The sequence below is a fragment of the Brachionichthys hirsutus genome, chromosome 11 (assembly GCF_040956055.1).
Source record: "Brachionichthys hirsutus isolate HB-005 chromosome 11, CSIRO-AGI_Bhir_v1, whole genome shotgun sequence".
In the NCBI taxonomy this organism is placed as follows: Eukaryota; Metazoa; Chordata; class Actinopteri; order Lophiiformes; family Brachionichthyidae; genus Brachionichthys; species Brachionichthys hirsutus.
This window is the reverse complement of record NC_090907.1, coordinates 230,058-252,577: the sequence shown is the minus strand read 5'-3', so window position 1 is coordinate 252,577 and position 22,520 is coordinate 230,058. Positions and strand designations below refer to the sequence as shown.

Below are 22,520 nucleotides of genomic sequence, written 5' to 3'. Positions count from 1 at the left end.
CAATAGGGCAGCATAGTGGCGCAGTGGTTAGCACTGCCGCCTCACAGCAGTTTGTATGTTCTCCTCGCTGGGGTTCCCTCCAGGTTCTCTGGTTTCCTCCCAAAACATGTCATCTAGGTGAATTGGTCTTTCTCCAAATCGTCCATAGTGTGAACGGTCGTCTGTCTCTGAGAGGCCCCATGCTGGCGACGCGTCCAGGGGGTGCCCTGCCTCTCCCCAAAGCAAACTGGAATAGACACCAGCAAAGCAGAAAAGCAGCTCGTCTCACCCCCAAGAAAATAGAAGGATGGGCGGAGCCAACGGTCAAAATGAGATTTGAGAATCTGCCAGGTGATCTGAACGTCCAGCTAAGAGCTAACAACCAACGGCAGTGATTAACTATCCCATTAGCATAGCAGGGCCACCGGAGGAATGCTAAGCCCTCTCCATAGCCCGTACTGGAGGAATGCTAAGCCCTCTCCATAGCCCATACTGGAGGAATGCTAAGCTCTCTCCATAGCCCATACTGGAGGAATGCTAAGCTCTCTCCATAGCCCATACTGGAGGAATGCTAAGCTCTCTCCATAGTCCATACTGGAGGAATGCTAAGCCCTCTCCATAGCCCATACTGGAGGAATGCTAAGCTCTCTCCATAGTCCATACTGGAGGAATGCTAAGCTCTCTCCATAGCCCATACTGGAGGAATGCTAAGCTCTCTCCATAGCCCGTACTGGAGGAATGCTAAGCTCTCTCCATAGCCCGTACTGGAGGAATGCTAAGCTCTCTCCATAGCCCATACTGGAGGAATGCTAAGCTCTCTCCATAGCCCATACTGGAGGAATGCTAAGCTCTCTCCATAGCCCATACTGGAGGAATGCTAAGCTCTCTCCATAGTCCATACTGGAGGAATGCTAAGCTCTCTCCATAGCCCATACTGGAGGAATGCTAAGCTCTCTCCATAGCCCGTACTGGAGGAATGCTAAGCTCTCTCCATAGCCCGTACTGGAGGAATGCTAAGCTCTCTCCATAGCCCATACTGGAGGAATGCTAAGCTCTCTCCATAGCCCATACTGGAGGAATGCTAAGCTCTCTCCATAGCCCATACTGGAGGAATGCTAAGCTCTCTCCATAGTCCATACTGGAGGAATGCTAAGCTCTCTCCATAGCCCGTACTGGAGCAACCTCTCCCCTCCCTGATTTATATCCTACCAAGTCTGGAAATGCCTCCAGACCCCCCAGGAAGAGCTGCTAGCGTACGTGGCTTATCTCACTTAGCCTTTTGCCACCTCAACATGCACTCAGGCAGACGCGTAGAACCAGACCAGCCCCCAGTCCAAAAACAAAACGCTAAAGTGTTTAGATAAATGCCGTTCTGCGTGTGATAACTGCCGTTATTTGTGAGGAGAATAGTGAAATAAAATCTTCTAAAGGTTTCTTGTACCACGCCCAGCGTTGGACCCTTTGTTTCCCCGGTAGGTCGCCTGTGCTCGCTTTCAGAGACGCGTCGCCAGGTGAACGTAGAGAGCACACAGCATTGACATGACAGATAGGTAGAAGAGGGCGAAGCCTGCCAGCTGGACCTGAAGGGAGGGGTTCATCCAGGGTGGAGCCATGGAGAGCAACACGCCCACTGTCCCATAAACCCCTCCTCCATTCCCCTCCAGGACTTCCCACACTGAACAAAGACTGTCCTGATAGGATGAGGGATTGAAATGGCAAGAATTAAAAGTAAAAAGAAAGGAGTGAGATGGGTAGAATAAAAAAAGAGTGAAGAAAAGTGGGACAGTGAAAAAGAAGAAAGAGAACCGTTAGCTTTGTATCAGTTTCAGTATGTGGAGCGGACGGTGATGTCACAGCCATCGACCGATGGAGACGATACTAAGGTGAGGTCATCTCTACCGTGATGATGTGGGGGGGGGGTCTCTATCTCACCACCGAATTTAATCTGGACTGGATCCAGAATGAGGTCATTAAAAAATTAATGTTTAACATTAAAACCCATTTATGGATTCAAAAATCAGTTAAAAATACACACAAACTCTGATTCACTTTGACCTTTCATAGTCAGGGTTAGGGTTAGATCTCTCTAGAACCTTCTGGTGCTGATCCAGATCACCGTGTGGACGGTGTAGATCCAGTTGGGAGGGGAACGAGCTGCTTGGCGGAGGTCTGTGCTCTCAGAGTGCTGCACAATCACTTCTCTCGTTTTCAGAATTACACAAAAAGTTCTTTTTCAGGAAACAAACGTCACTCGATTCCACTTCGAGTACGACGGCTTGACGACGCCGTCTGCTCGTCCTCGTTCTTAAAATGAATCAGGTGTGTGGAGCAAACTAAAGCTGCACCCGTCACTAACGTGATCCACACACCTGCCTGAGACAGAATCAGGTGTGTGGAGCAAACTAAAGCTGCACCCGTCACTGACGTGATCCACACACCTGCCTGAGACAGAATCAGGTGTGTGGAGCAAACTAAAGCTGCACCCGTCACTAACGTGATCCACACACCTGCCTGAGACAGAATCAGGTGTGTGGAGCAAACCAAAGCTGCACCCGTCACTGACGTGATCCACACACCTGCCTGAGACAGAATCAGGTGTGTGGAGCAAACTAAAGCTGCACCCGTCACTGACGTGATCCACACACCTGCCTGAGACGGAGCTGAACCTGCTGTTAAAGATTTATTTCTCACTGAGGCTTGAGATTAAAATCTGCATTTGGTGGAACGTCTCCAGATGCTGTGACATCACCGCCGATCCATCCACTCATTCATCCATTCATCCACTCATTCATCCATTCATTCAGTCGAGCCACACAGTAAATCATTGTTTTTCTGGAGGTGGCTGATCCATAATGTTAACAGCCAACGGGTACCTGTGGAACGCCGATCCGGCGACACGCCTCCAGGAAGTTCTCCACATTCCGCCGGCATTTGGCCATGGTGAGTTTAGGCTACGAGACACAGGAGCGGTGGTGAGACGTCCGTCTGTCTGAAGTAAAACAACGTCATCACCTGTACTCACCACAGCAGGTGAGGGGACGTGGATGCTGGGGACAGACCGCGGCTTTACGTGATTGGCCAGGTGACAGAGAACCACCCCGTCCGTCAGAGCTGCTCCCAGGTCACCAGGCAACGATACCTTCAGACGCGCTTCGATGTTCTGGACAGAAAAGATCGTACCTGTTTGACGTCACCACCTGAGAATACCCGTCAAACACGTACAGCCAGACAGACGGCAGTGAGAACGAAGTATTACCCTGCTGGAGAAACGTTTGCCCCTCCCACGTGTACTTAGGTTAGGAGCGCTCGCTGTACTCTGCCCTAGACGTTACCACGTACACCTGGGGCCGTGACCTTTCACACCCAAACCGAGAGCCACGTTTTCAGGCGGACCAGAGTTCGCTTGTTTGATCCGCACCAGAGTTCGGACGCGCTTTCGCACCTGCCCAAACGGAGTGGACCATCCGAGGAAACCAACCCTGAAACGAACCCCGACCATAAGCCGCGCCTAAAACCCTTTGATGCGGCCGCCGTCCTCAGGAGCCTCGCCGCTAGGATGATTACTCAACCTTCACCGTCACAGAGTCTTTTAAAGATGGTGGACCCATGCGGGTCTGGAGGAATCCCTTTGTCCGGGCTATCGTGGGGGGGTAGGGGTCTATGCAAATACCTGAGACCCGCCTACTTTTACGGTGTTAATAAATGGACCTGAGGGTGAGCATCGCTAGAAGTCTCTGTGCGTCCAGCTGGACGGACGAGATCTCTCCGGATCCGGATCGGTAAAGTATCAACGTTAGTCTGCCTGGGGAATTACCCCGTCCTTCACCATAGTATTATAGTCAGGAGCCTCACAGTGATGCGTACCGGTGCTGGCCTTCACCATAGTATTATAGTCAGGAGCCTCTCGGAGTGATGCGTACCGGTGCTGGCCTTCACCATAGTATTATAGTCAGGAGCCTCTCGGAGGGATGCGTACCGGTGCTGTCCTTCACCATAGTATTATAGTCAGGAGCCTCTCGGAGCGATGCGTACCGGTGCTGGCCTTCGCCATAGTATTATAGTCAGGAGCCTCTCGGAGCGATGCGTACCGGTGCCGTCCTTCACCATAGTATTATAGTCAGGAGCCTCACAGAGCGATGCGTACCGGTGCCGTCCTTCACCATAGTATTATAGTCAGGAGCCTCTCGGAGCGATGCGTACCGGTGCCGTCCCTCACCATAGTATTATAGTCAGGAGCCTCTCGGAGCGATGCGTACCGGTGCCGTCCTTCACCATAGTATTATAGTCAGGAGCCTCTCGGAGCGATGCGTACCGGTGCTGGCCTTCACCATAGTATTATAGTCAGGAGCCTCTCGGAGCGATGCGTACCGGTGCTGTCCTTCACCATAGTATTATAGTCAGGAGCCTCTCGGAGCGATGCGTACCGGTGCTGGCCTTCACCATAGTATTATGGCGTGCTGACGAAGCAACTCAAGGCCATCGGTCCCGCAGCAGAACACGGGAATAGAGCAGCGGCGAGAGAATCCAGCATTAATGAATCAATGGAGGAAGAGGAGGAAGCAAGAAGAAGACCTGCAGCAACTCGGCTCCTGAGATCTGCGACTCCGCGCGCGCCGATCTCACCGATACGGTCTAAACCGGAGTGAAGCAAACTAACTAGTTAACTAGCAAATCATCATCATCCCAGGTGGATTAACCAGAGAACTCCAACCGTTCACCGTTAAACTGAGCTGCGTGGGAGCGCCGGAGACAGAAGAACACGCGTTCACCGAGACACGTTCACCGAGACAGGGCGGCGACGCCGGCGAGTTTCATCTTGAGAATAAGTTGAATAAAGTTTGACTTATCTGACTGTTTCGTTTCGCTTAATGCGGCTTTTGTATGAAAAAAGACGCGTTCATTGAAGTTGCGCCTTATAACCAGGTGCGCCCTATGGTGGTGAGAATATGGTTCTGATCCCCACATGTGAAGGCAGGGATCAAACAGTGAATGCACGGCGTGCACGGCGTGCATGTATACACAAGCTAAACGGTGCCAACCTTTCGGAGCTGCTCCACCACCTCAGCTTCTTCTCCAACTAGAGGAGGAGTAGAAGGGGCTTCGTCCTGGTTTTGAGATGCAACAGCCTCACCTGGAGAACATGAAGAAAACGGCAAGAATCCTCAGAAACCCACATACAACTGGACAGGGAGTCGACGGTGAAAAAGGACTGATGCCTTGCTAAAAGGCAAAAGAAACAGCACCCTCATTTATGTATTCGTTAATCCCAATTCAGCCTTTAACACAAAAGCAGAATCAGAATCATTTTATTGTTATTGTCAATGAGGGTTCACAGACTAGGAATTTGTGTTGGTGCGATTGTGCAACATGCAACACAAGGTTTATGCAACAGCAAACAACAAAAGGCAAACTACCAACCTCTGGGTAAGGTGCTACGTTCTTGCAGAGACAGACAGATGTTGAAAGGCCATTGAAGATTCAAGGTTTTGGAGAGGAGCGTTTCAAACAGATGTAGGAGCGATTATATTTATTGTTAGTTTGCACCTGTGGTGTAAAATTATTTTTATTTTTCTAATGTTATTTTGCATCTGTGGAGTAATTTATTTTTATTTATTTGTATTGTTAATTGTGGATGAATTATGTACGAAGGACTTTCAACGGAAACAAGACCACAAGGGCTTTTAGAAATGCTCCTCTCAGGCAGGATGTTTGACTGTACTTGTACTGTAATACATGCTACTGTGTGACTGTACTTGTACTGTAATACATGCTACTGTTTACTGTACTTGTACTGTAATACACGCTACTGTGTGACTGTACTTGTACTGTAATACATGCTACTGTTTACTGTACTTGTACTGTAATACACGCTACTGTGTGACTGTACTCGTACTGTAATACACGCTACTGTTGACTGTACTTGTACTGTAATACACGCTACTGTTGACTGTACTTGTACTGTAATACATGCTACTGTGTGACTGTACTTGTACTGTAATACATGCTACTGTTTGACTGTACTTGTACTGTAATACATGCTACTGTGTGACTGTACTTGTACTGTAATACATGCTACTGTTTGACTGTACTTGTACTGTAATACATGTTACTGTTTGACTGTACTTGTACTGTAATACATGCTACTGCTGACTGTACTTGTACTGTAATACACGCTACTGTGTGACTGTACTCGTACTGTAATACACGCTACTGTGTGACTGTACTCGTACTGTAATACACGCTACTGTGTGACTGTACTCGTACTGTAATACACGCTACTGTTGACTGTACTTGTACTGTAATACACGCTACTGTTTGACTGTACTTGTACTGTAATACATGCTACTGTGTGACTGTACTCGTACTGTAATACACGCTACTGTGTGACTGTACTTGTACTGTAATACACGCTACTGTTTGACTGTACTTGTACTGTAATACATGCTACTGTTGACTGTACTTGTACTGTAATACATGCTACTGTGTGACTGTACTTGTACTGTAATACATGCTACTGTGTGACTGTACTCGTACTGTAATACACGCTACTGTGTGACTGTACTCGTACTGTAATACACGCTACTGTGTGACTGTACTCGTACTGTAATACATGCTACTGTGTGACTGTATTTATACTGTAATACATGCTACTGTGTGACTGTATTTATACTGTAATACATGCTACTGTGTGACTGTATTTATACTGTAATACATGCTACTGTGTGACTGTATTTATACTGTAATACATGCTACTGTGTGACTGTACTTGTACTCTAACATTCTATCTAATAAATAGATATATATATATATATATATCACAGCCTCTCCTGTCTGAATAAGTCACCTGGCCAGGTCTCACCTTTCCTCTTCTCCTTGTGAGCAAGACGAAACAGGAAGCTATCTGGTCTCGGGTTGGCTGTACGATAGGAGGACACGCCCACTAAACTGGGGTAAGATGGTGACTGATTGGCTGGAAAAAGATTATCGTTAGTGAATGCAGTAATAACGTCTGAATAGTACACGTGCATTCTTACCTGTAGGCGACAGAGCAGCTCTGTCCTCCCCCTGCAGACAGGAAAGGACAGTTATGGACCTGAGGACGAGGACGAGGACGAGGACGAGCCCATCACCCTGAATAATCACCACTCAAGTCTCAACAACGTTCTCATGTTCTCAAACCAGACGTCTTCTTCTAAACCCGATCAATACTCAATAGCTCTGCAAACGCTTTCTTCCACCGCTGAGCATAAACTTTCATTGTGTTTGAGTAAAATGTGTTTAAACTAAATATTTCATACAAGATTTGTCTCTTCAGTAGAAGCATGGATTTTGGTTTGAGAAATTAGATTGCATTGAATTAATTCAATTAAGAGTTTTTACATTTTAATGAGATTTATTGACTCAAGCAAAATATCATCTATCTTTTAGATATCAGGAATTTGCGTCGTCATAATTTGTGGAGCCACAAGCATGCAGCATTCAGGCCACAGTCCCTGCATGAGACAGGAATGAGACGGGAATGAGACGGGAGTGAGACGGGAATGAGACGGGAATGAGACGGGAATGAGACGGGAATGAGACAGGAATGAGACAGGAATGAGACAGGAATGAGAACTGAGAGAACGACAGCCGTCAGCAGGCAGTCCAGATTTTAACATTTGAATCTTAACAGTTTGAAAGCAATTGTTCCAAAAATGGATCAACTAGGATCTGACTGTCACTGCTGTCTTTATTGCTCCGTCAAAGAGGTCGTCTCTGCGAGGACTATTGACTATTGACTATTGACTATTGACGGGTTAACTCGGTGGTCTCCAACCTTTCTCCTGCCACGGACCGGTTTCATGCCGGGCAAGTTTTTTGCAGACCGGGGGGTAATTAAATAAAAAGAAGAGGACTATAATTTTACTAATAAACTTTATATTATGCACTTGCAATAACTATTAAACAAGTATTACACCAATATCTACTCACCATTAGTTGTGGTCTCATTAATTGCTTCAGTCCTTCATGCTCATGTGTTTTGTTTGATAAATGACACATTCTCGCGTTTTACTTCAGAGTTCTTGTCTCTCTGTGCCGAAGCCGTTTTCTGCCATTTATTGACTCGTTAACGAAGCTAATCAGCTGGAGATAAACCGTGTTTTAAGTCGGACTCCTGGTTTGTCTGTTATAAGAAGTTTTCTTTTCTTCCTCTTCTTCCTCCTCAGTTGGACTTTCCCATTAGCAAAGAAGCTCTCCAAAGACGTTTGTTTTTTAATTTAATCCTCACTCGTTCACGTCTGTTTTTAGGAACGTATCACGGAAAACATGAAAATTCACAGGCGAATGTTACGTTGGAGAAAATCCAGTCGTTTTGCAAGATGTTAAACTCTTACCATGAACAGGGCGGAGTCATCTGTATGGGTGGAGCGTCTGGAAGGGTATGCGTACTGAACACACAAACGAATAACGCAACAACAGACACATTAACAAAGACATTCTAGAGATGGAGTGAGGGTGAGCGTAGCCAACATAACGATCAGAAAAAACGAAACAAAAAGCCTCGCGGCAATCATCAGTACAAATGATGAGCAGACAATGTACGCCATCAACACACACCAGATGTGCCACAACGCAATACACACTCTGCCGGTCACACACTCTTGATTTATCTCATAATTGCCCATGCTCGGACAACTCGAAAATGTTTTTGTATTTCGGTTTGTGGACCTAAAATATGGAATAATCTGAAGGAGGACCTCAAACAAAGTCCAAATGTTGGATAGTTTCAGTATTGATATAAAGAAATGATATTCTCTGGGCTGGTATCTGAAGTAAATACAGTTTGTTTATTTCTGTTATACGTTGTAACACGTTGGTCACACTTGTTGTGAATTGGTTGAGAGCACGGTGCTCAAATGACCAGAGGAATCTGAATTTAAAATGTTATTAATGTAAATATGTCAAAAGGGGTGGGATTAAATGAGTGTTTACTGTTCACCACTTTTAATTCTATTCAGTTTTGATCATCTTATTTTGTTCTGAACTCATCAGCTTTTTATGCGTTTTATGTGATGATGTTGTCGCGTGGTTCTTTTATCCTTTCAAGTCCGAAAAAAATATTTGAAATTAGAATTTATCAGAAGGATGGCTGCTTTCCTCTCAACTGTTTCACTGTGTGAACCTGGACTGTTTCAGCGCTTTTAACCAAACAGGGACGAGCAGCTGGAGTCCCTGGTTTGAAAGGCGGCGGGAAATGACACCGTGACTGGTTCTCAGTACCGGTAAACCCAAAACCAACATCTCAACCATGAACTGATAAAACCTTTTGCACCTTATTTATGCTCCATTTATTAAGCATCCTGTGAACCAGACCTGGGCATCGTACGGCCCTTTGGTCGACTCACTGGCCTGTGTAAGCTTAACTGGAATTTACAAAATAAACACATTTTCTAATTTTACCTCATGCACATATTTAAACTGCATTCAGTGACAGTTCACTATGATGTGTGTTTCTGAATGAGCACAAAGTCTTTAGGACGCTAAGAACCGTCACACAACGTTCCAACAGTATATTAAACTCAAAATGTGTTTTAGAGTGAACGTTCACTAATACGAGTCACAAATGGTAAAACGTTCACGTTTATTTTACCATTGTTTTGAGACATTTTATTGAATAAATGATTTTTTTTTTAAGTCAACCTCAATTTTTCATTGCTTAACTATAACATATACTCTTACAGGCTAGTCAAAACAATGATATTTACTGCTTTTTTTTATGAAGAAATACCATTAATATGATGCAGACCTGAGTCCAGCCTTTTAGCCTGGCCCTCCAGAATATTTTCTGTTTCTCATGGAGAAACGGCCCACCCCTGCCGTAAATGATGTGCTTGGATCATGTTTATGGATGAAAGAAGTTCGTCTCACCTCATGGTCTGGACTGGACCTGGATGGCTGAGCTGCTTGATGCTGAAAAACAAGGTTTCAGGGTTACTGTCGATACCAGTCTACTTCTGACAACATGAACACCATGAATCCTCAGATCTTAAATATCTCTGGCTTTAATTCACATTATATTTTAATAAAGTCATAATCAATAATTCTGTCTCGGACTCATGAACATTTTACAACCGGTAACATCTTAGCGCTGGAGCTAGCATCTATCTTAGGGCGTGCGCTACATCATAGCGCTGGAGCTAGCATCTATATTAGGGCGTGCGCTACAGCCTAGCGCTGGAGCTAGCATCTATTACTGTCATTACTGTTACATGTTGCACGACTTCACTGAGAATAATTCCTAGTCTGTGATCCCTCATTGACAATAAACTGATTCTGATCAATTCTTTTCACTGACATACGTTGCCGGGAGACCCTTCTTGTGACATTTTCACTGCTAGCTGAATCGCATCAAGAAAGTGGATGCGAGGACAGTCCAGCTCCGCTAGAGCCACAGCGTAGTGGTGTGACTGGTTCAGCTGGTGGTACCAGCGTAGTGGTGTGACTGGTTCAGCTGGTGGTACCAGCGTAGTGGTGTGACTGGTTCAGCTGGTGGTACCAGCGTAGTGGTGTGACTGGTTCAGCTGGTGGTACCAGCGTAGTGGTGTGACTGGTTCAGCTGCTGGTACCAGCGTAGTGGTGTGACTGGTTCAGCTGCTGGTACCAGCGTAGTGGTGTGACTGGTTCAGCTGGTGGTACCAGCGTAGTGGTGTGACTGGTTCAGCTGGTGGTACCAGCGTAGTGGTGTGACTGGTTCAGCTGGTGGTACCAGCGTAGTGGTGTGACTGGTTCAGCTGGTGGTACCAGCGTAGTGGTGTGACTGGTCCAGCTGGTGGTACCAGCGTAGTGGTGTGACTGGTCCAGCTGGTGGTACCAGCGTAGTGGTGTGACTGGTCCAGCTGCTGGTACCAGCGTAGTGGTGTGACTGGTTCAGCTGGTGGTACCAGCGTAGTGGTGTGACTGGTTCAGCTGGTGGTACCAGCGTAGTGGTGTGACTGGTTCAGCTGGTGGTACCAGCGTAGTGGTGTGACTGGTTCAGCTGGTGGTACCAGCGTAGTGGTGTGACTGGTCCAGCTGGTGGTACCAGCGTAGTGGTGTGACTGGTCCAGCTGGTGGTACCTTGGTGCAGCTGGTGACAGAGTCTCTCTGCACGGAGCGATTGGTCTGCCGCTCCTCGTCGTACCTCTGAGCAGCCAGCTGAGCCTCCCTCCTCATCCTCTCAACCCCCCCAGAAGCAGCAACAGCTCTCTGAGAGGAAGCTGCCAGTCAGTTGATGGACATGATGCAGACAGACAGGTCGATGAGCAGCACAAACAGCAGGTGTTTTTACCTGACTCTGCAAGCTAGGGGGCGCCGTACTCCCATCAACCACACTTCTGTGGACATACAGGAAAACATAGGAAGTCAGCCATTGTCAAAAGCAAATCCCTGAACAACTTCAGTGGCTCCTCCCCCTGCTCAACCCTGACCCCCAAAAAGACTCACGGTAAAGGTGACCTAAACCTGAAACCACAAGTACAGTCACACAGTAGCGTGTATTACAGTACAAGTACAGTCACACAGTAGCGTGTATTACAGTACAAGTACAGTCACACAGTAGCATGTACTACAGTACAAGTACAGTCACACAGTAGCATGTATTACTGTACAAGTACAGTCACACAGTAGCATGTATTACAGTACAAGTACAGTCACACAGTAGCATGTATTACAGTACAAGTACAGTCACACAGTAGCGTGTATTACAGTACAAGTACAGTCACACAGTAGCATCAACCCCCTAAAAGGTGTATTTTTAGGGCCGTTTTGAAGGAGGCCAAAGAGGTGCATGTTTTAGGGCAGGAGTCAAACAGTTCCACCCTTAGGGGGCAGTATTGTAAAAAGATGATTTACCCATGTTAGTCCTGTAGGAGGGGGTAACCAGGTTGTTGTTTGAGCTCCCTCTAGTGTTGTGGCTGTGGGTGTCACTAAATCTGTGGAGGTGTTTATTCAGGTATGCAGGGATTGAGGGGACTGAGGGCAGAGCTGCATTGACTATTTTAAATGCCAATCCCATTTTGAGCTGTTTAACCCTGTCTTCTACCCTGAGCCATTTTAGGCTAGCAAAATGTCCAGGAAGAAGGTGGGTCATGGGCCCCAGATTGAGGAGTAGCCGAATCAGTTTGTTTTGGGAGGTTTGGAGCCTGGTTTTCAGGGACCCTTTGATGTGGAGCACCGAGAGGAACCATCTGAAGTTGTTCACAATAAGGATACAAATAATAATAGGCAGCGAGTGAATCAAGGAAATTGAGCAGATTGTATACCAGATCAATGATAAAATAAACATCAGATAAAAAGATGACATCTAAAGTATAAAATCACACGAAGCTGAAGGTGTGTGTGTACCTGTGTGCGTGTCTCCTCATCTCTTCTGTCCTGCTTGAGTTGGTTTTAACTGGAGAACCCTGGCATCACAAACAGGAAATGATCAACAAACTGGCAGTAAAATCAATACGCCCCTTATCCATAATTCTATTCATTGTTGCTAGGCAGATATGCCAGACATCCAGTCAGGGCTGGGTTCAAGTCTAAAAACCTCGCCGGTTTCTCGTAAACATTTGAGAAGCAAGAAATGTAAAAGCAATTTACACACATCCAATAGAACAGGTGTGTGTTTTTACAGGTACATACAATCAGTTTATGCTAAATGCTAATGTATCATGAACACAATCCTTCTTAGCCAGGACTGGACTGGACATGAGACGCTCATGAAACAGGAGGCCGTGTCACGGCTAACTTATGGTTGGCTCAGTTAGCTCAGACGGTTAGCCTCTCACCTGAGAGCGGGTACGTCTGTGATGCTGTGAGAGTTCTGAACGGTGGACACCGGGTCAGAAATGGATGCTGCTATTAGTAATGTGCATATATATATGACTGTGTGTCTGTTTTAATGTTTGTTATACGCCTCAAACCGGGACTTGATGCAATCTTCTTCATGCGAGTGTTGGAGAAACAAAGATTTCCTGATCTTGAGGTGAAAGGTCATACTCTTAACAGAGTCCCGTTTACCTCTCTGGTGACGCGCCTCTCGATGTAGGCCATGAACTGAGAGCTCAGACTGGTGCCAGCCCCTCCTCTTCCTCCTCGTACACGACTCCTCCCCTCTTCCTCCTCCTCCCCCACACAGCTGTCTATGTAGTCAATCTGCTCCGACTCTACATCTGATGAAAAGGCAAAGGACGATGAGGACGATGCAAAGGACAGGGCTAGAGGACGACCCAGGGGAAGAGACACGTACGTAGTGAGGGAGGACGATGCAAAGGACAGGGCTAGAGGACGACCCAGGAGAAGAGACATGGACGTAGTGAGGGAGGACGATGCAAAGGACAGGGCTAGAGGACGACCCAGGGGAAGAGACACGTACGTAGTGAGGGAGGACGATGCAAAGGACAGGGCTAGAGGACGACCCAGGAGAAGAGACATGGACGTAGTGAGGGAGGACGATGCAAAGGACAGGGCTAGAGGACGACCCAGGGGAAGAGACACGGACGTAGTGAGGGAGGACGATGCAAAGGACAGGGACAGAGGACGACCCAGGGGAAGAGACACGTACGTAGTGAGGGAGGACGATGCAAAGGACAGGGCTAGAGGACGACCCAGGAGAAGAGACACGGACGTAGTGAGGGAGGACGATGCAAAGGACAGGGCTAGAGGACGACCCAGGGGAAGAGACACGTACGTAGTGAGGGAGGACGATGCAAAGGACAGGGCTAGAGGACAACCCAGGGGAAGAGACACGGACGTAGTGAGGGAGGACGATGCAAAGGACAGGGCTAGAGGACGACCCAGGGGAAGAGACACGGACGTAGTGAGGGAGGACGATGCAAAGGACAGGGCTAGAGGACGACCCAGGGGAAGAGACACGGACGTAGTGAGGGAGGACGATGCAAAGGACAGGGCTAGAGGACGACCCAGGGGAAGAGACACGGACGTAGTGAGGGAGGACGATGCAAAGGACAGGGCTAGAGGACAACCCAGGGGAAGAGACACGGACGTAGTGAGGGAGGACGATGCAAAGGACAGGGCTAGAGGACGACCCAGGGGAAGAGACACGGACGTAGTGAGGGAGGACGATGCAAAGGACAGGGCTAGAGGACGACCCAGGGGAAGAGACATGGACGTAGTGAGGGAGGACGATGCAAAGGACAGGGCTAGAGGACGACCCAGGGGAAGAGACACGGACGTAGTGAGGGAGGACGATGCAAAGGACAGGGCTAGAGGACGACCCAGGGGAAGAGACATGGACGTAGTGAGGGAGGACGATGCAAAGGACAGGGCTAGAGGACGACCCAGGAGAAGAGACATGGACGTAGTGAGGGAGGACGATGCAAAGGACAGGCTGAAGTGGAGGACGGTGGGTTGCCGTGGAGACGCCTCATTTACTCTACCCACGTCTGACAGAGGACACTCACTAGCTCTGATAACACCTCCAGCCGATAGATCAATACTGTCATCAATGAACACCTGAGCACAGAACATTTCATTCTGCTGCGGCTCCGAATGGAAAGGCATTTCCAGAACGTTCTAATAAATATACTCATAAATATACTCATAAATATATTCATAAATATACTCATAAATATATTCCGTAATGATCCATTTTAAATCAGGCTGCAAACAGCGTTTGAAACGGATTGATTGATCTATTTCTGGCATTAATAGCCGTAGATAGTGTCAACGACGACTTCACTTATTGTCTGGTACCCATTTATAAAATAACATGAAACGCAATACTATTATTGATCTGCTCGCACCCACATCAGATAACATTACGGGCTGACTGCCTAACATCACGTAGCCCCCCCCCAGCCCAGAACCGTCAAGGCATGGTCTCCACTGGACCGCGATGGGGCCCTCCATGGACGCCCCCCCTTTATGCAGGGGGCATCATCCTGCTGAAGGGGGGCCACCGCCATCAGGGAACATCGTTTCCATGAGACGGGCTGCAAGCATGCCTCGGGAGGCGTGTCCAAGCAGAGCGTCCACAAACACCAGGCCGGCTCCCGGTGACCCCCCCGGCCTTGTAGTGAAGATGAAAGCCAGCCCCCGTCTTCACCGCCCCGTGGTCCAGTTCCACCCCCACCTGCCCATTGTTTGCACTTGTGGCTGTGGACAGGGACTGGTCTGTGACAATATGCAGTGACCTCTGACCTCACAGAACCAGCAGCCTGAGATTGAACTGTGACCTCTCACAGAACCAGCAGCCTGAGATTGAACTGTGACCTCTCACAGAACCAGCAGCCTGAGATTGAACTGTGACCTCTCACAGAACCAGCAGCCTGAGATTGAACTGTGACCTCACAGAACCAGCAGCCTGAGATTGAACTGTGACCTCACAGAACCAGCAGCCTGAGATGCAGAAGCTCTTCTGTTGGACCGGACCACGAGGGCCGGCGTCAACGAGCCCCGCCCACCCCCGACCCCGCCTCACCGCTGAAACCGGCTGCAGTTCTGGAGATGCTCCGACCTGACCCAGCCGAACATCACCTCTGACCTATTGTGCCCCCCCCCACTAGCAGGTGCCATGATAAAGAGGTCGTCAGAAGGGAATGCAGTCTGTCGCAGTGAACTCACGTGTCCCGTTGGCCAGCAGGGGTCCCCCTCTGCTTCTATGGTCCCTGCTCGCCTCAGCCACTCTCAGCGGCAGCTCTGACATGTCCTCTGCAGGCTGAACCCCCCCCCCCACACACACAGAGTGAGATCACACACACAAGAACCAGAGAACAGGACCTGCTGAGTGTGTGTGTGTGTGTGTGTGTGTGAGTGTGTGTGTGTGTGTGTGTGCGTGTGAGTCTGACCTCGTTCCCCGACCATCTCTTATCTCCGCTGTCGACACTATTAAAGCCAGAGTCCAGAGCCCCGTACGGACGGCCAGGGTGCAGCTCATCCACGCTGAGAAGAGACACACACACACACACCTCCAGTGAGAACAGACACACACACACACACACCTCCAGTGAGACGGACACACACACACACACCTCCAGTGAGAACAGACACACACACACACACCTCCACTGAGAACAGACACACACACCTCCACTGAGAACAGACACACACGCCTCCACTGAGAACAGACACACACGCCTCCACTGAGAACAGACACACACGCCTCCCAGACAGACGGGGCGTGTATCGACTTCAGCCGCCCATCCCCCGTTCCTCCTTGCAGTATTGTGCCCAAATACAAATACACGGTCACCGTAATCAATGCTCTGTATTGTAATCGCAGCAGCGCCCCCTCTGTCTGAGGAAGCTCGCTGAGCTCCAGGTGGGCAGGAGCCTGGTGAAAGTGCTTCACCTGTTGGTACGGTAACCTTGGCGACAAAGACAAGAACCGCCTTGGGAGAGTTGTCCATGAAGCGTCAAAGGTGGACGAAACCTTAAGTCCACCCGTAGGGACAAATCTCATCCTCTGAATACAAGCTGAGAACCCACACGAGTTCTCCTTTGTCCCGCTGTCCCCCGGGGGCCTGAACCCACACGAGTTCTCCTTTGTCCCGCTGTCCACCGGGGGCCTGAACCCACACGAGTTCTCCTTTGTCCCGCTCCCCACCGGGGGCCTGAACCCACACGAGTTCTCCTTTGTCCCCCCCTCCACCGGGGGCCTGAACCCACACGAGTTCTCCTTTGTCCCCCCCTCCACCGGGGGCCTGAACGCCTCGGAGAGGAGGCGACCATGCACTGTTCACGTTTTTCATTCTTGCTGCTTATATATATACATATATATATATATATATATATATATATATATATATGTATATATACACGGTATGTATGTTTACTGCTGCAAACCAAATGGCCCGTCGAGGGACAAACTAATAAAGTGAAGCCGGTTTAGAGTCATAACAACATAATTCATGATGCAGAACCCAGAGAACACGGTGGACCCCCCCTTTAACACGACCCCCCCAGCCCAAGCTCTGCCAGCAGGACTCAGCACAGCTGGGTACTTTAACACGACCCCCCCAGTCCGAGCTCTGCCAGCAGGACTCAGCACAGCTGGGTACTTTAACACGACCCCCCCAGTCCGAGCTCTGCCAGCAGGACTCAGCACAGCTGGGTACTTTAACACGACCCCCCCAGCCCAAGCTCTGCCAGCAGGACTCAGCACCCAGCTGTACTTTAACACGACTCTACTTGTGTAATACTTCTTGCGCATACAGTCTGTTTCAGCTCTGTCCAGAGGCACACAAAAGGTTTCCAGGAAAACAGTGTTGGTGATGAAGCATGATGAAGACGTGTGTGTGTTCTGACCAGGAGCTGAAGGTTAAAGGTCGTCTGTCATAGTCTGGGAGTTCTGGTGTCGTCTTGCTGGCCTCCAGGTTCAGATATTTAAATATGTGGATCTTGCCTTTAATACAGATCTGCAAAGAGAAACCCGTAAATAGACCAGGACCTGTTGCTGGATGCTGATGTCACTTCCTCTGGGTACCTGTGCAGGTGGGGTCTGCAGGGGGTTGTTTTCGAGGACGATGGTCTGTAGCTGTCTGAGTTGTCGGAAGCAAACTGGGATGGACGTTACTTTGTTACACGAGAAATCCAGACGCACCAGAGGTAGATCTGCCAACTCTGAAAAGACACAGCCCGTCATCACAGAGTGTACTTGTACTGCAATACATTCATCATCATCATCATCAACACACGTCAGAATATTAACATCCGTCAGGGGTCGGCATTCTACGGCTCTTTGGACGACTGCATCCGGCTCGCTAATAAAGTGTTAAACGCATAAGAGCCACTCCGTTCAGGGCGGGGGGGGGCTGGAACCAATCGCAGCTGCCTTTCAGGGTACAGGACGCTGCTGTTATTGGATAACGCCGAACCCACACGGGGTGTTGTGAGGTCAGGGAGCAAACCTCCCTCCTTTTAATCACATAGCTAGCTAGCTAATGAATGCAGAGCAAACCCTTTGATGAAGACGATGGATAAAAGAAAAGGATGAGGAGCACCGTTCATTTCAGCACCAACGGACTGAAGTATTTGTCTCTGCGGAGCGTCTAATACGAAATGATCAAACAGAAAACGGCACTCTGACACACGCCACGCCTCGTTTGCATCGAGGTATCCTGCGGGGGACAGAAGGCCTACCGGGCCACCGGCCCGAGTGCGAGCGAGTCGGCACCACTCTGGACCTGACACGGGGACTGGAACTCAACCAGCGTTGCTGCTTCTTTAGCAACAGTGAGGAACAGAAAGCCATTCACAGACTCGTTCACAGACTCGTTCACAGACTCGTTCACAGACTCGTTCACAGACTCGTTCACAGACTCGTTCACGGACTCGTTCACGGACTCGTTCACAGACTCGTTCACAGACTCGTTCACAGACTCGTTCACAGACTCGTCCACAGACTCGTTCACAGACTCGTTCACAGACTCGTTCACGGACTCGTTCACAGACTCGTTCACAGACTCGTTCACAGACTCGTTCACAGACTCGTTCACAGACTCGTTCACAGACTCGTTCACAGACTCGTTCACGGACTCGTTCACAGACTCGTTCACTCTCACGGACGTGCAGACGTCCCTCGATACAATGCGGTTCATTCTCCGCGACTTCGCGGAGTTTTCTGGTGCAATTTCAGATTTTTTTTCCGCACTTGAACGCGCCTTGAAGCGGCTCAAGACGAAGGGGCGTGGTCGGAGGAACTGTGAAATACGCGCGAGTCGCTATTAATCATTTCTCATGTGTTCAACCTCGCAGGTTGATCATTAAAATTAAATTCGTTATTTCTAAAAGCTATCATGTTTATTTGCTCTTATTCTCGGTGTAAAAAGAGGCTTTTATTTTGTAGGAGCGTAAACGTCACGTCCCTTTTGGGTTTTGTTTCTTCCTGTTGCTACATGTAGCCGCTGCCGTTCCGCTGTGCTAAGCTATCCAATAAAGCAGCATGAGAGGCTAAAGACAGCACGAGTAGAATATTTGTTCTTCTGCACTCCAAGCGGCTCTTTCCTCGACCTGCACGCCTTAACATTATTAACAGGAAAACGTTTACTGTACCTACTATATATTTATATTTCTCAAACAAATGTTTAGTTCTGAAAAGGTTTTGATCTTTGGTTTCATTCTATAATACTGAAACAATCTATTTAGATTAATGCCTGACTGTTAAACGTGTATAAAGTGTGTGGTGAGGGGTTTCACAGCCTTAAAACATTTATGTACATGTACAATAATTAAAATAAAATAAAGATCACTACATTGCGGGTTGTTTTTGGAACGTAAAGGAGGGACGACCGTACATGTTTACATATGAGGCTCTCTCAGCCAAAAAGGTTCCCGACCCCTTTAAGCTGCTTTCACAGTGTGCGTACCTGGAGGCAGTCTGACCAGGTGGTTCCTCCTGATGTTCAGGTCTCGTAGAGCCTCTAGTTGACCCACCTGTGATGGCAGAGTCTGGATCTCATTGCAGCTTATATCCTGCAGGGGGCAGTGCATACACCATCAACAACCGATAAATCATTGATCATTCATTACAATGCAAAGACAGCTGATATCAATAATGTTGGATCATTTCTTAAGAAGCCTATTTTTTAATATTGGATTAATAACTATTGGACACACTGACCAGTTCTGTGAGACATCTCAGCTGTCCCAGTTCTTCTGGCAAAGAAACCAGCTTGTTGTTGCAGGCGATCAGAACCTTCAGAGGAAGGCTGCAGACGACCACGGGGAGGACGGACAGCTGGTTCCGACTGACAGAGGGACAGAGGGACAGAGGGACAGAGGGACAGACGGGCAACAATTCACGTTTCAAACTGTGACAATAAATACAATTATAGTCACTGTTTTGTTCTCTATAAATAATAAATCAGGATTCTCACCTTGAATAATTTGTTCATGAGTTGTGCTTTTTTAACTTTATTTGGCACAGCTCACCAGAACCGGGTCGAGCCGCCTCTGCCTTTGCTTAGGGTTAGCATTCTGGCCCATAATCACCTGATAGCGTCGTACAGAAACGGCTGTTTTCAACTGAATGGAAATAGATGTTCTAAAATCTAAACGCCAGGGAACAAAATAAAGTAGTTCCCTAATTTTCAGTTTCTTATTATTATTATTATTAAACAGACAGCAGTGAAATGAATTCAAGCAGACGGACGCGGACCCAAACAGCAGGACCAGAACCCTCTGATTTATTATTATATATTATTTTATTTCTGCTACTCAGTGTGCCAGTGGGGGACCAGTTTAAGTCCTGCTCACTTCCCACCCCGGGTTCCGTTCCCACTCGGGTGTGTGTGTGAGCGTTACCTGAGGTTCAGGCAGGTGAGTGCCTGCAGGTTGAGCAGGCTGTCAGGCAAGGCTCTCAGACAGTTCTGGTAAAGGTTGAGACTCTCCAGCGATACAAACAGACACACCTCCACAGGAAGCTCCGACAGACGGTTACGAGACAGGTCTAAATGAGAGAGAGAGAGAGAGAGAGAGAGAGACATACACAGCCTGCATTAAATGAATTAGAACTCAAAAGCCGTTCTCTTGCTGCTTTTACATCCTGAATGATTATGAACCTGAAATCTTCTCTTAGTCATACATAAACCCTGTTTCTAAAGAATACCGCGTTGCTCTATGAATGGTTTGTGCAGTGAGAGAGGAGAGAGAGAGAGAGAGAGAGAGAGAGCGAGAGAGAGAGAGATGGAAACCAAAGTTCTAGCAACAAACATTCTGTTTCTATCTGGACCTCGTTCTCTCAGAGTTCTTCTCCAATCACATCAATGCCCACGGCTCTGCCATTGAACTGCGTAGCCTGACTCGGGGGGGACTCGGGGGGGACTCGGGGGGGACTCGGGGGGACTCGGGGGGACTCGGGGGGGACTCGGGGGGGACTCGGGGGGACTCGGGGGGACTCGGGGGGGACTCGGGGGGGACTCGGGGGGGACTCGGGGCGGACTCGGGGGGACTCGGGGGGGACTCGGGGCGGACTCGGGGGGGACTCGGGGGGGACTCGGGGGGACTCGGGGGGACTCGGGGGGGACTCGGGGGGGACTCGGGGGGGACTCGGGGGGGACTCGGGGGGGTCTCGGGGGGGACTCGGGGGGACTCGGGGGGACTCAGAGCGCATACCTTCATGAACTGAGACAGACACCATCTCTATGTTCAAGAGCAGACTAAAGACTAAAGACAGGTCTACAAGACAGTGGTGAGGACAGACATGATGGACGGCTCAGAGACAGTGGTGAGGACAGACATGATGGACGGCTCAGAGACAGTGTCTCTTAGGAAAGGACAGGAGGCGGAGCTAGAAGTGGGGGAGATGAAGATGCTGAGGGACCAGGTTGGACAGGATTAGAAATGAGACACTAAGAGGGACAGTGAAGGTTAGACGTTCTGGAGACAAGATCAGAGAGACCAGACTTTGATGGTTTGTTTGTTTTGCTTCATCACGCCGTCCGTCCGTTTTTAGGTGGGCGGAGCTAGTCTCACTCACTCACGAACACTATGGAGTATGTTCACCTTTTCAAAGAACAGCTACGGCAGCGGGTGTGGGACACATCAAACATTCCGCAATCACGAAACGCGTTGATCTTCAGTGTGCTACGACTAGCATGTTCAAAGACTGCGTGCTAGCTCTCCAGCAGGCGAGCCCAGGTGTGCTGCCGTGAGATGAAACGTCCCTGCGTCACTAGTTACCTTTAGCCTCACGTCCCTGCGTCACTAGCTACCTTTAGCCTCACGTCCCTGCGTCACTAGTTACCTTTAGCCTCGCTGTAACGGAGGGAAGACAACGAGGTTGTTGCTTCATTGCGTTACTTATGAAGCTACTTTTAATTTCATCCCGAGCCACTCGGCTAACTAGCTTAAGCTAGCTGAGAGTGGTTCTGGTGATTATTATCAAGCGGATGTTCAATTATAAAGATTGTAATCGAACTGTTTTCAAGATAACTTGTGTGTTTAATGTCACCTCTAGAGTTCATGACGTCATACTATCGCAGAGTGAAATGACGGCGTCACGACGCCCCTGACGCATTTCCCATCGCTTCGTTTCGCGGCTATGTTGAAGTTGGATTTTCATTTTTATCGCACCAAATTCCTAAAAGCTGTTTCTAAGTCACTTTAACGGGCTCGCTGAGTCCGCTCCTCTACCGGTCACTCACCGGCCCTGGTGGTGTCCGTCAGGTCGTGGTTGGCGGCGCTCCGGGGAAACTCCTTCAGCTTCCTGCCGCTCAGATTCAGGCACCCGGTGGCCGAGGCTTCGTCCAACGCCCGGTCCAGGGAGCGGTTCCAGGGTACCGGACCCGCCGGCCCGAGTAAGTTGTTGTTCGCGACAAAAACATTCCCGGCTCCGCCACCACTGCTATTTCCGACCGTGAAATTGAGTCCGGTGTTGTCCGCAGACCCCAGCATTACCGAGGCCGCCATTACACACTCCGGCTAGCTAGCCTATGGTGCTAACGGCTAACTTCCCACCCGAAACATGACAGCAGCGCATGCGCACTTCGGCCAGCAGAGGCAGGCGGACCAGGTAATCGATTCTTTTTACAAGCAAAACACCAATTCAATTTACAGGCTGTAATGTTTAAAGT

The 22,520-nt window shown here is 48.8% G+C and overlaps 1 protein-coding gene across 1 annotated transcript; it reads right to left on the bottom strand.

The window, feature by feature from the left end:
- Positions 1 to 1,472: 1,472 nt before the first annotated feature.
- lrch3 (leucine-rich repeats and calponin homology (CH) domain containing 3) lies at positions 1,473 to 22,356 on the bottom strand. The gene is made up of 19 exons (XM_068745258.1): positions 22,092 to 22,356; positions 20,251 to 20,395; positions 19,568 to 19,694; positions 19,314 to 19,419; positions 17,432 to 17,568; positions 17,254 to 17,363; positions 15,795 to 15,888; positions 15,571 to 15,664; positions 13,006 to 13,157; positions 12,343 to 12,401; positions 11,288 to 11,333; positions 11,077 to 11,205; positions 8,355 to 8,408; positions 7,014 to 7,044; positions 6,839 to 6,949; positions 5,019 to 5,110; positions 3,002 to 3,139; positions 2,853 to 2,930; positions 1,473 to 1,670 (listed from the first exon to the last, which is right to left on the bottom strand). The coding sequence occupies exons 1-19, from the start codon at positions 22,354 to 22,356 to the stop codon at positions 1,473 to 1,475; spliced, it is 2,166 nt and encodes a 721-aa protein (XP_068601359.1).
- Between the last annotated feature and the right edge of the window lie 164 nt (positions 22,357 to 22,520).

Bases quoted from the DNA above. Each gene is read 5' to 3' on its own strand.
- lrch3 (XM_068745258.1), bottom strand. From the start codon at position 22,356: ATGGCGGCCTCGGTAATGCTGGGGTCTGCGGACAACACCGGACTCAAT. The intron at 11,206-11,287 runs GTAAAAACACCT...GCTTCCTCTCAG, and splicing joins CCCCTAGCTTGCAGAGTCAG to AGAGCTGTTGCTGCTTCTGG. The intron at 1,671-2,852 runs GTACCCGTTGGC...TCATCCTATCAG, and splicing joins GCCGGATCGGCGTTCCACAG to GACAGTCTTTGTTCAGTGTG.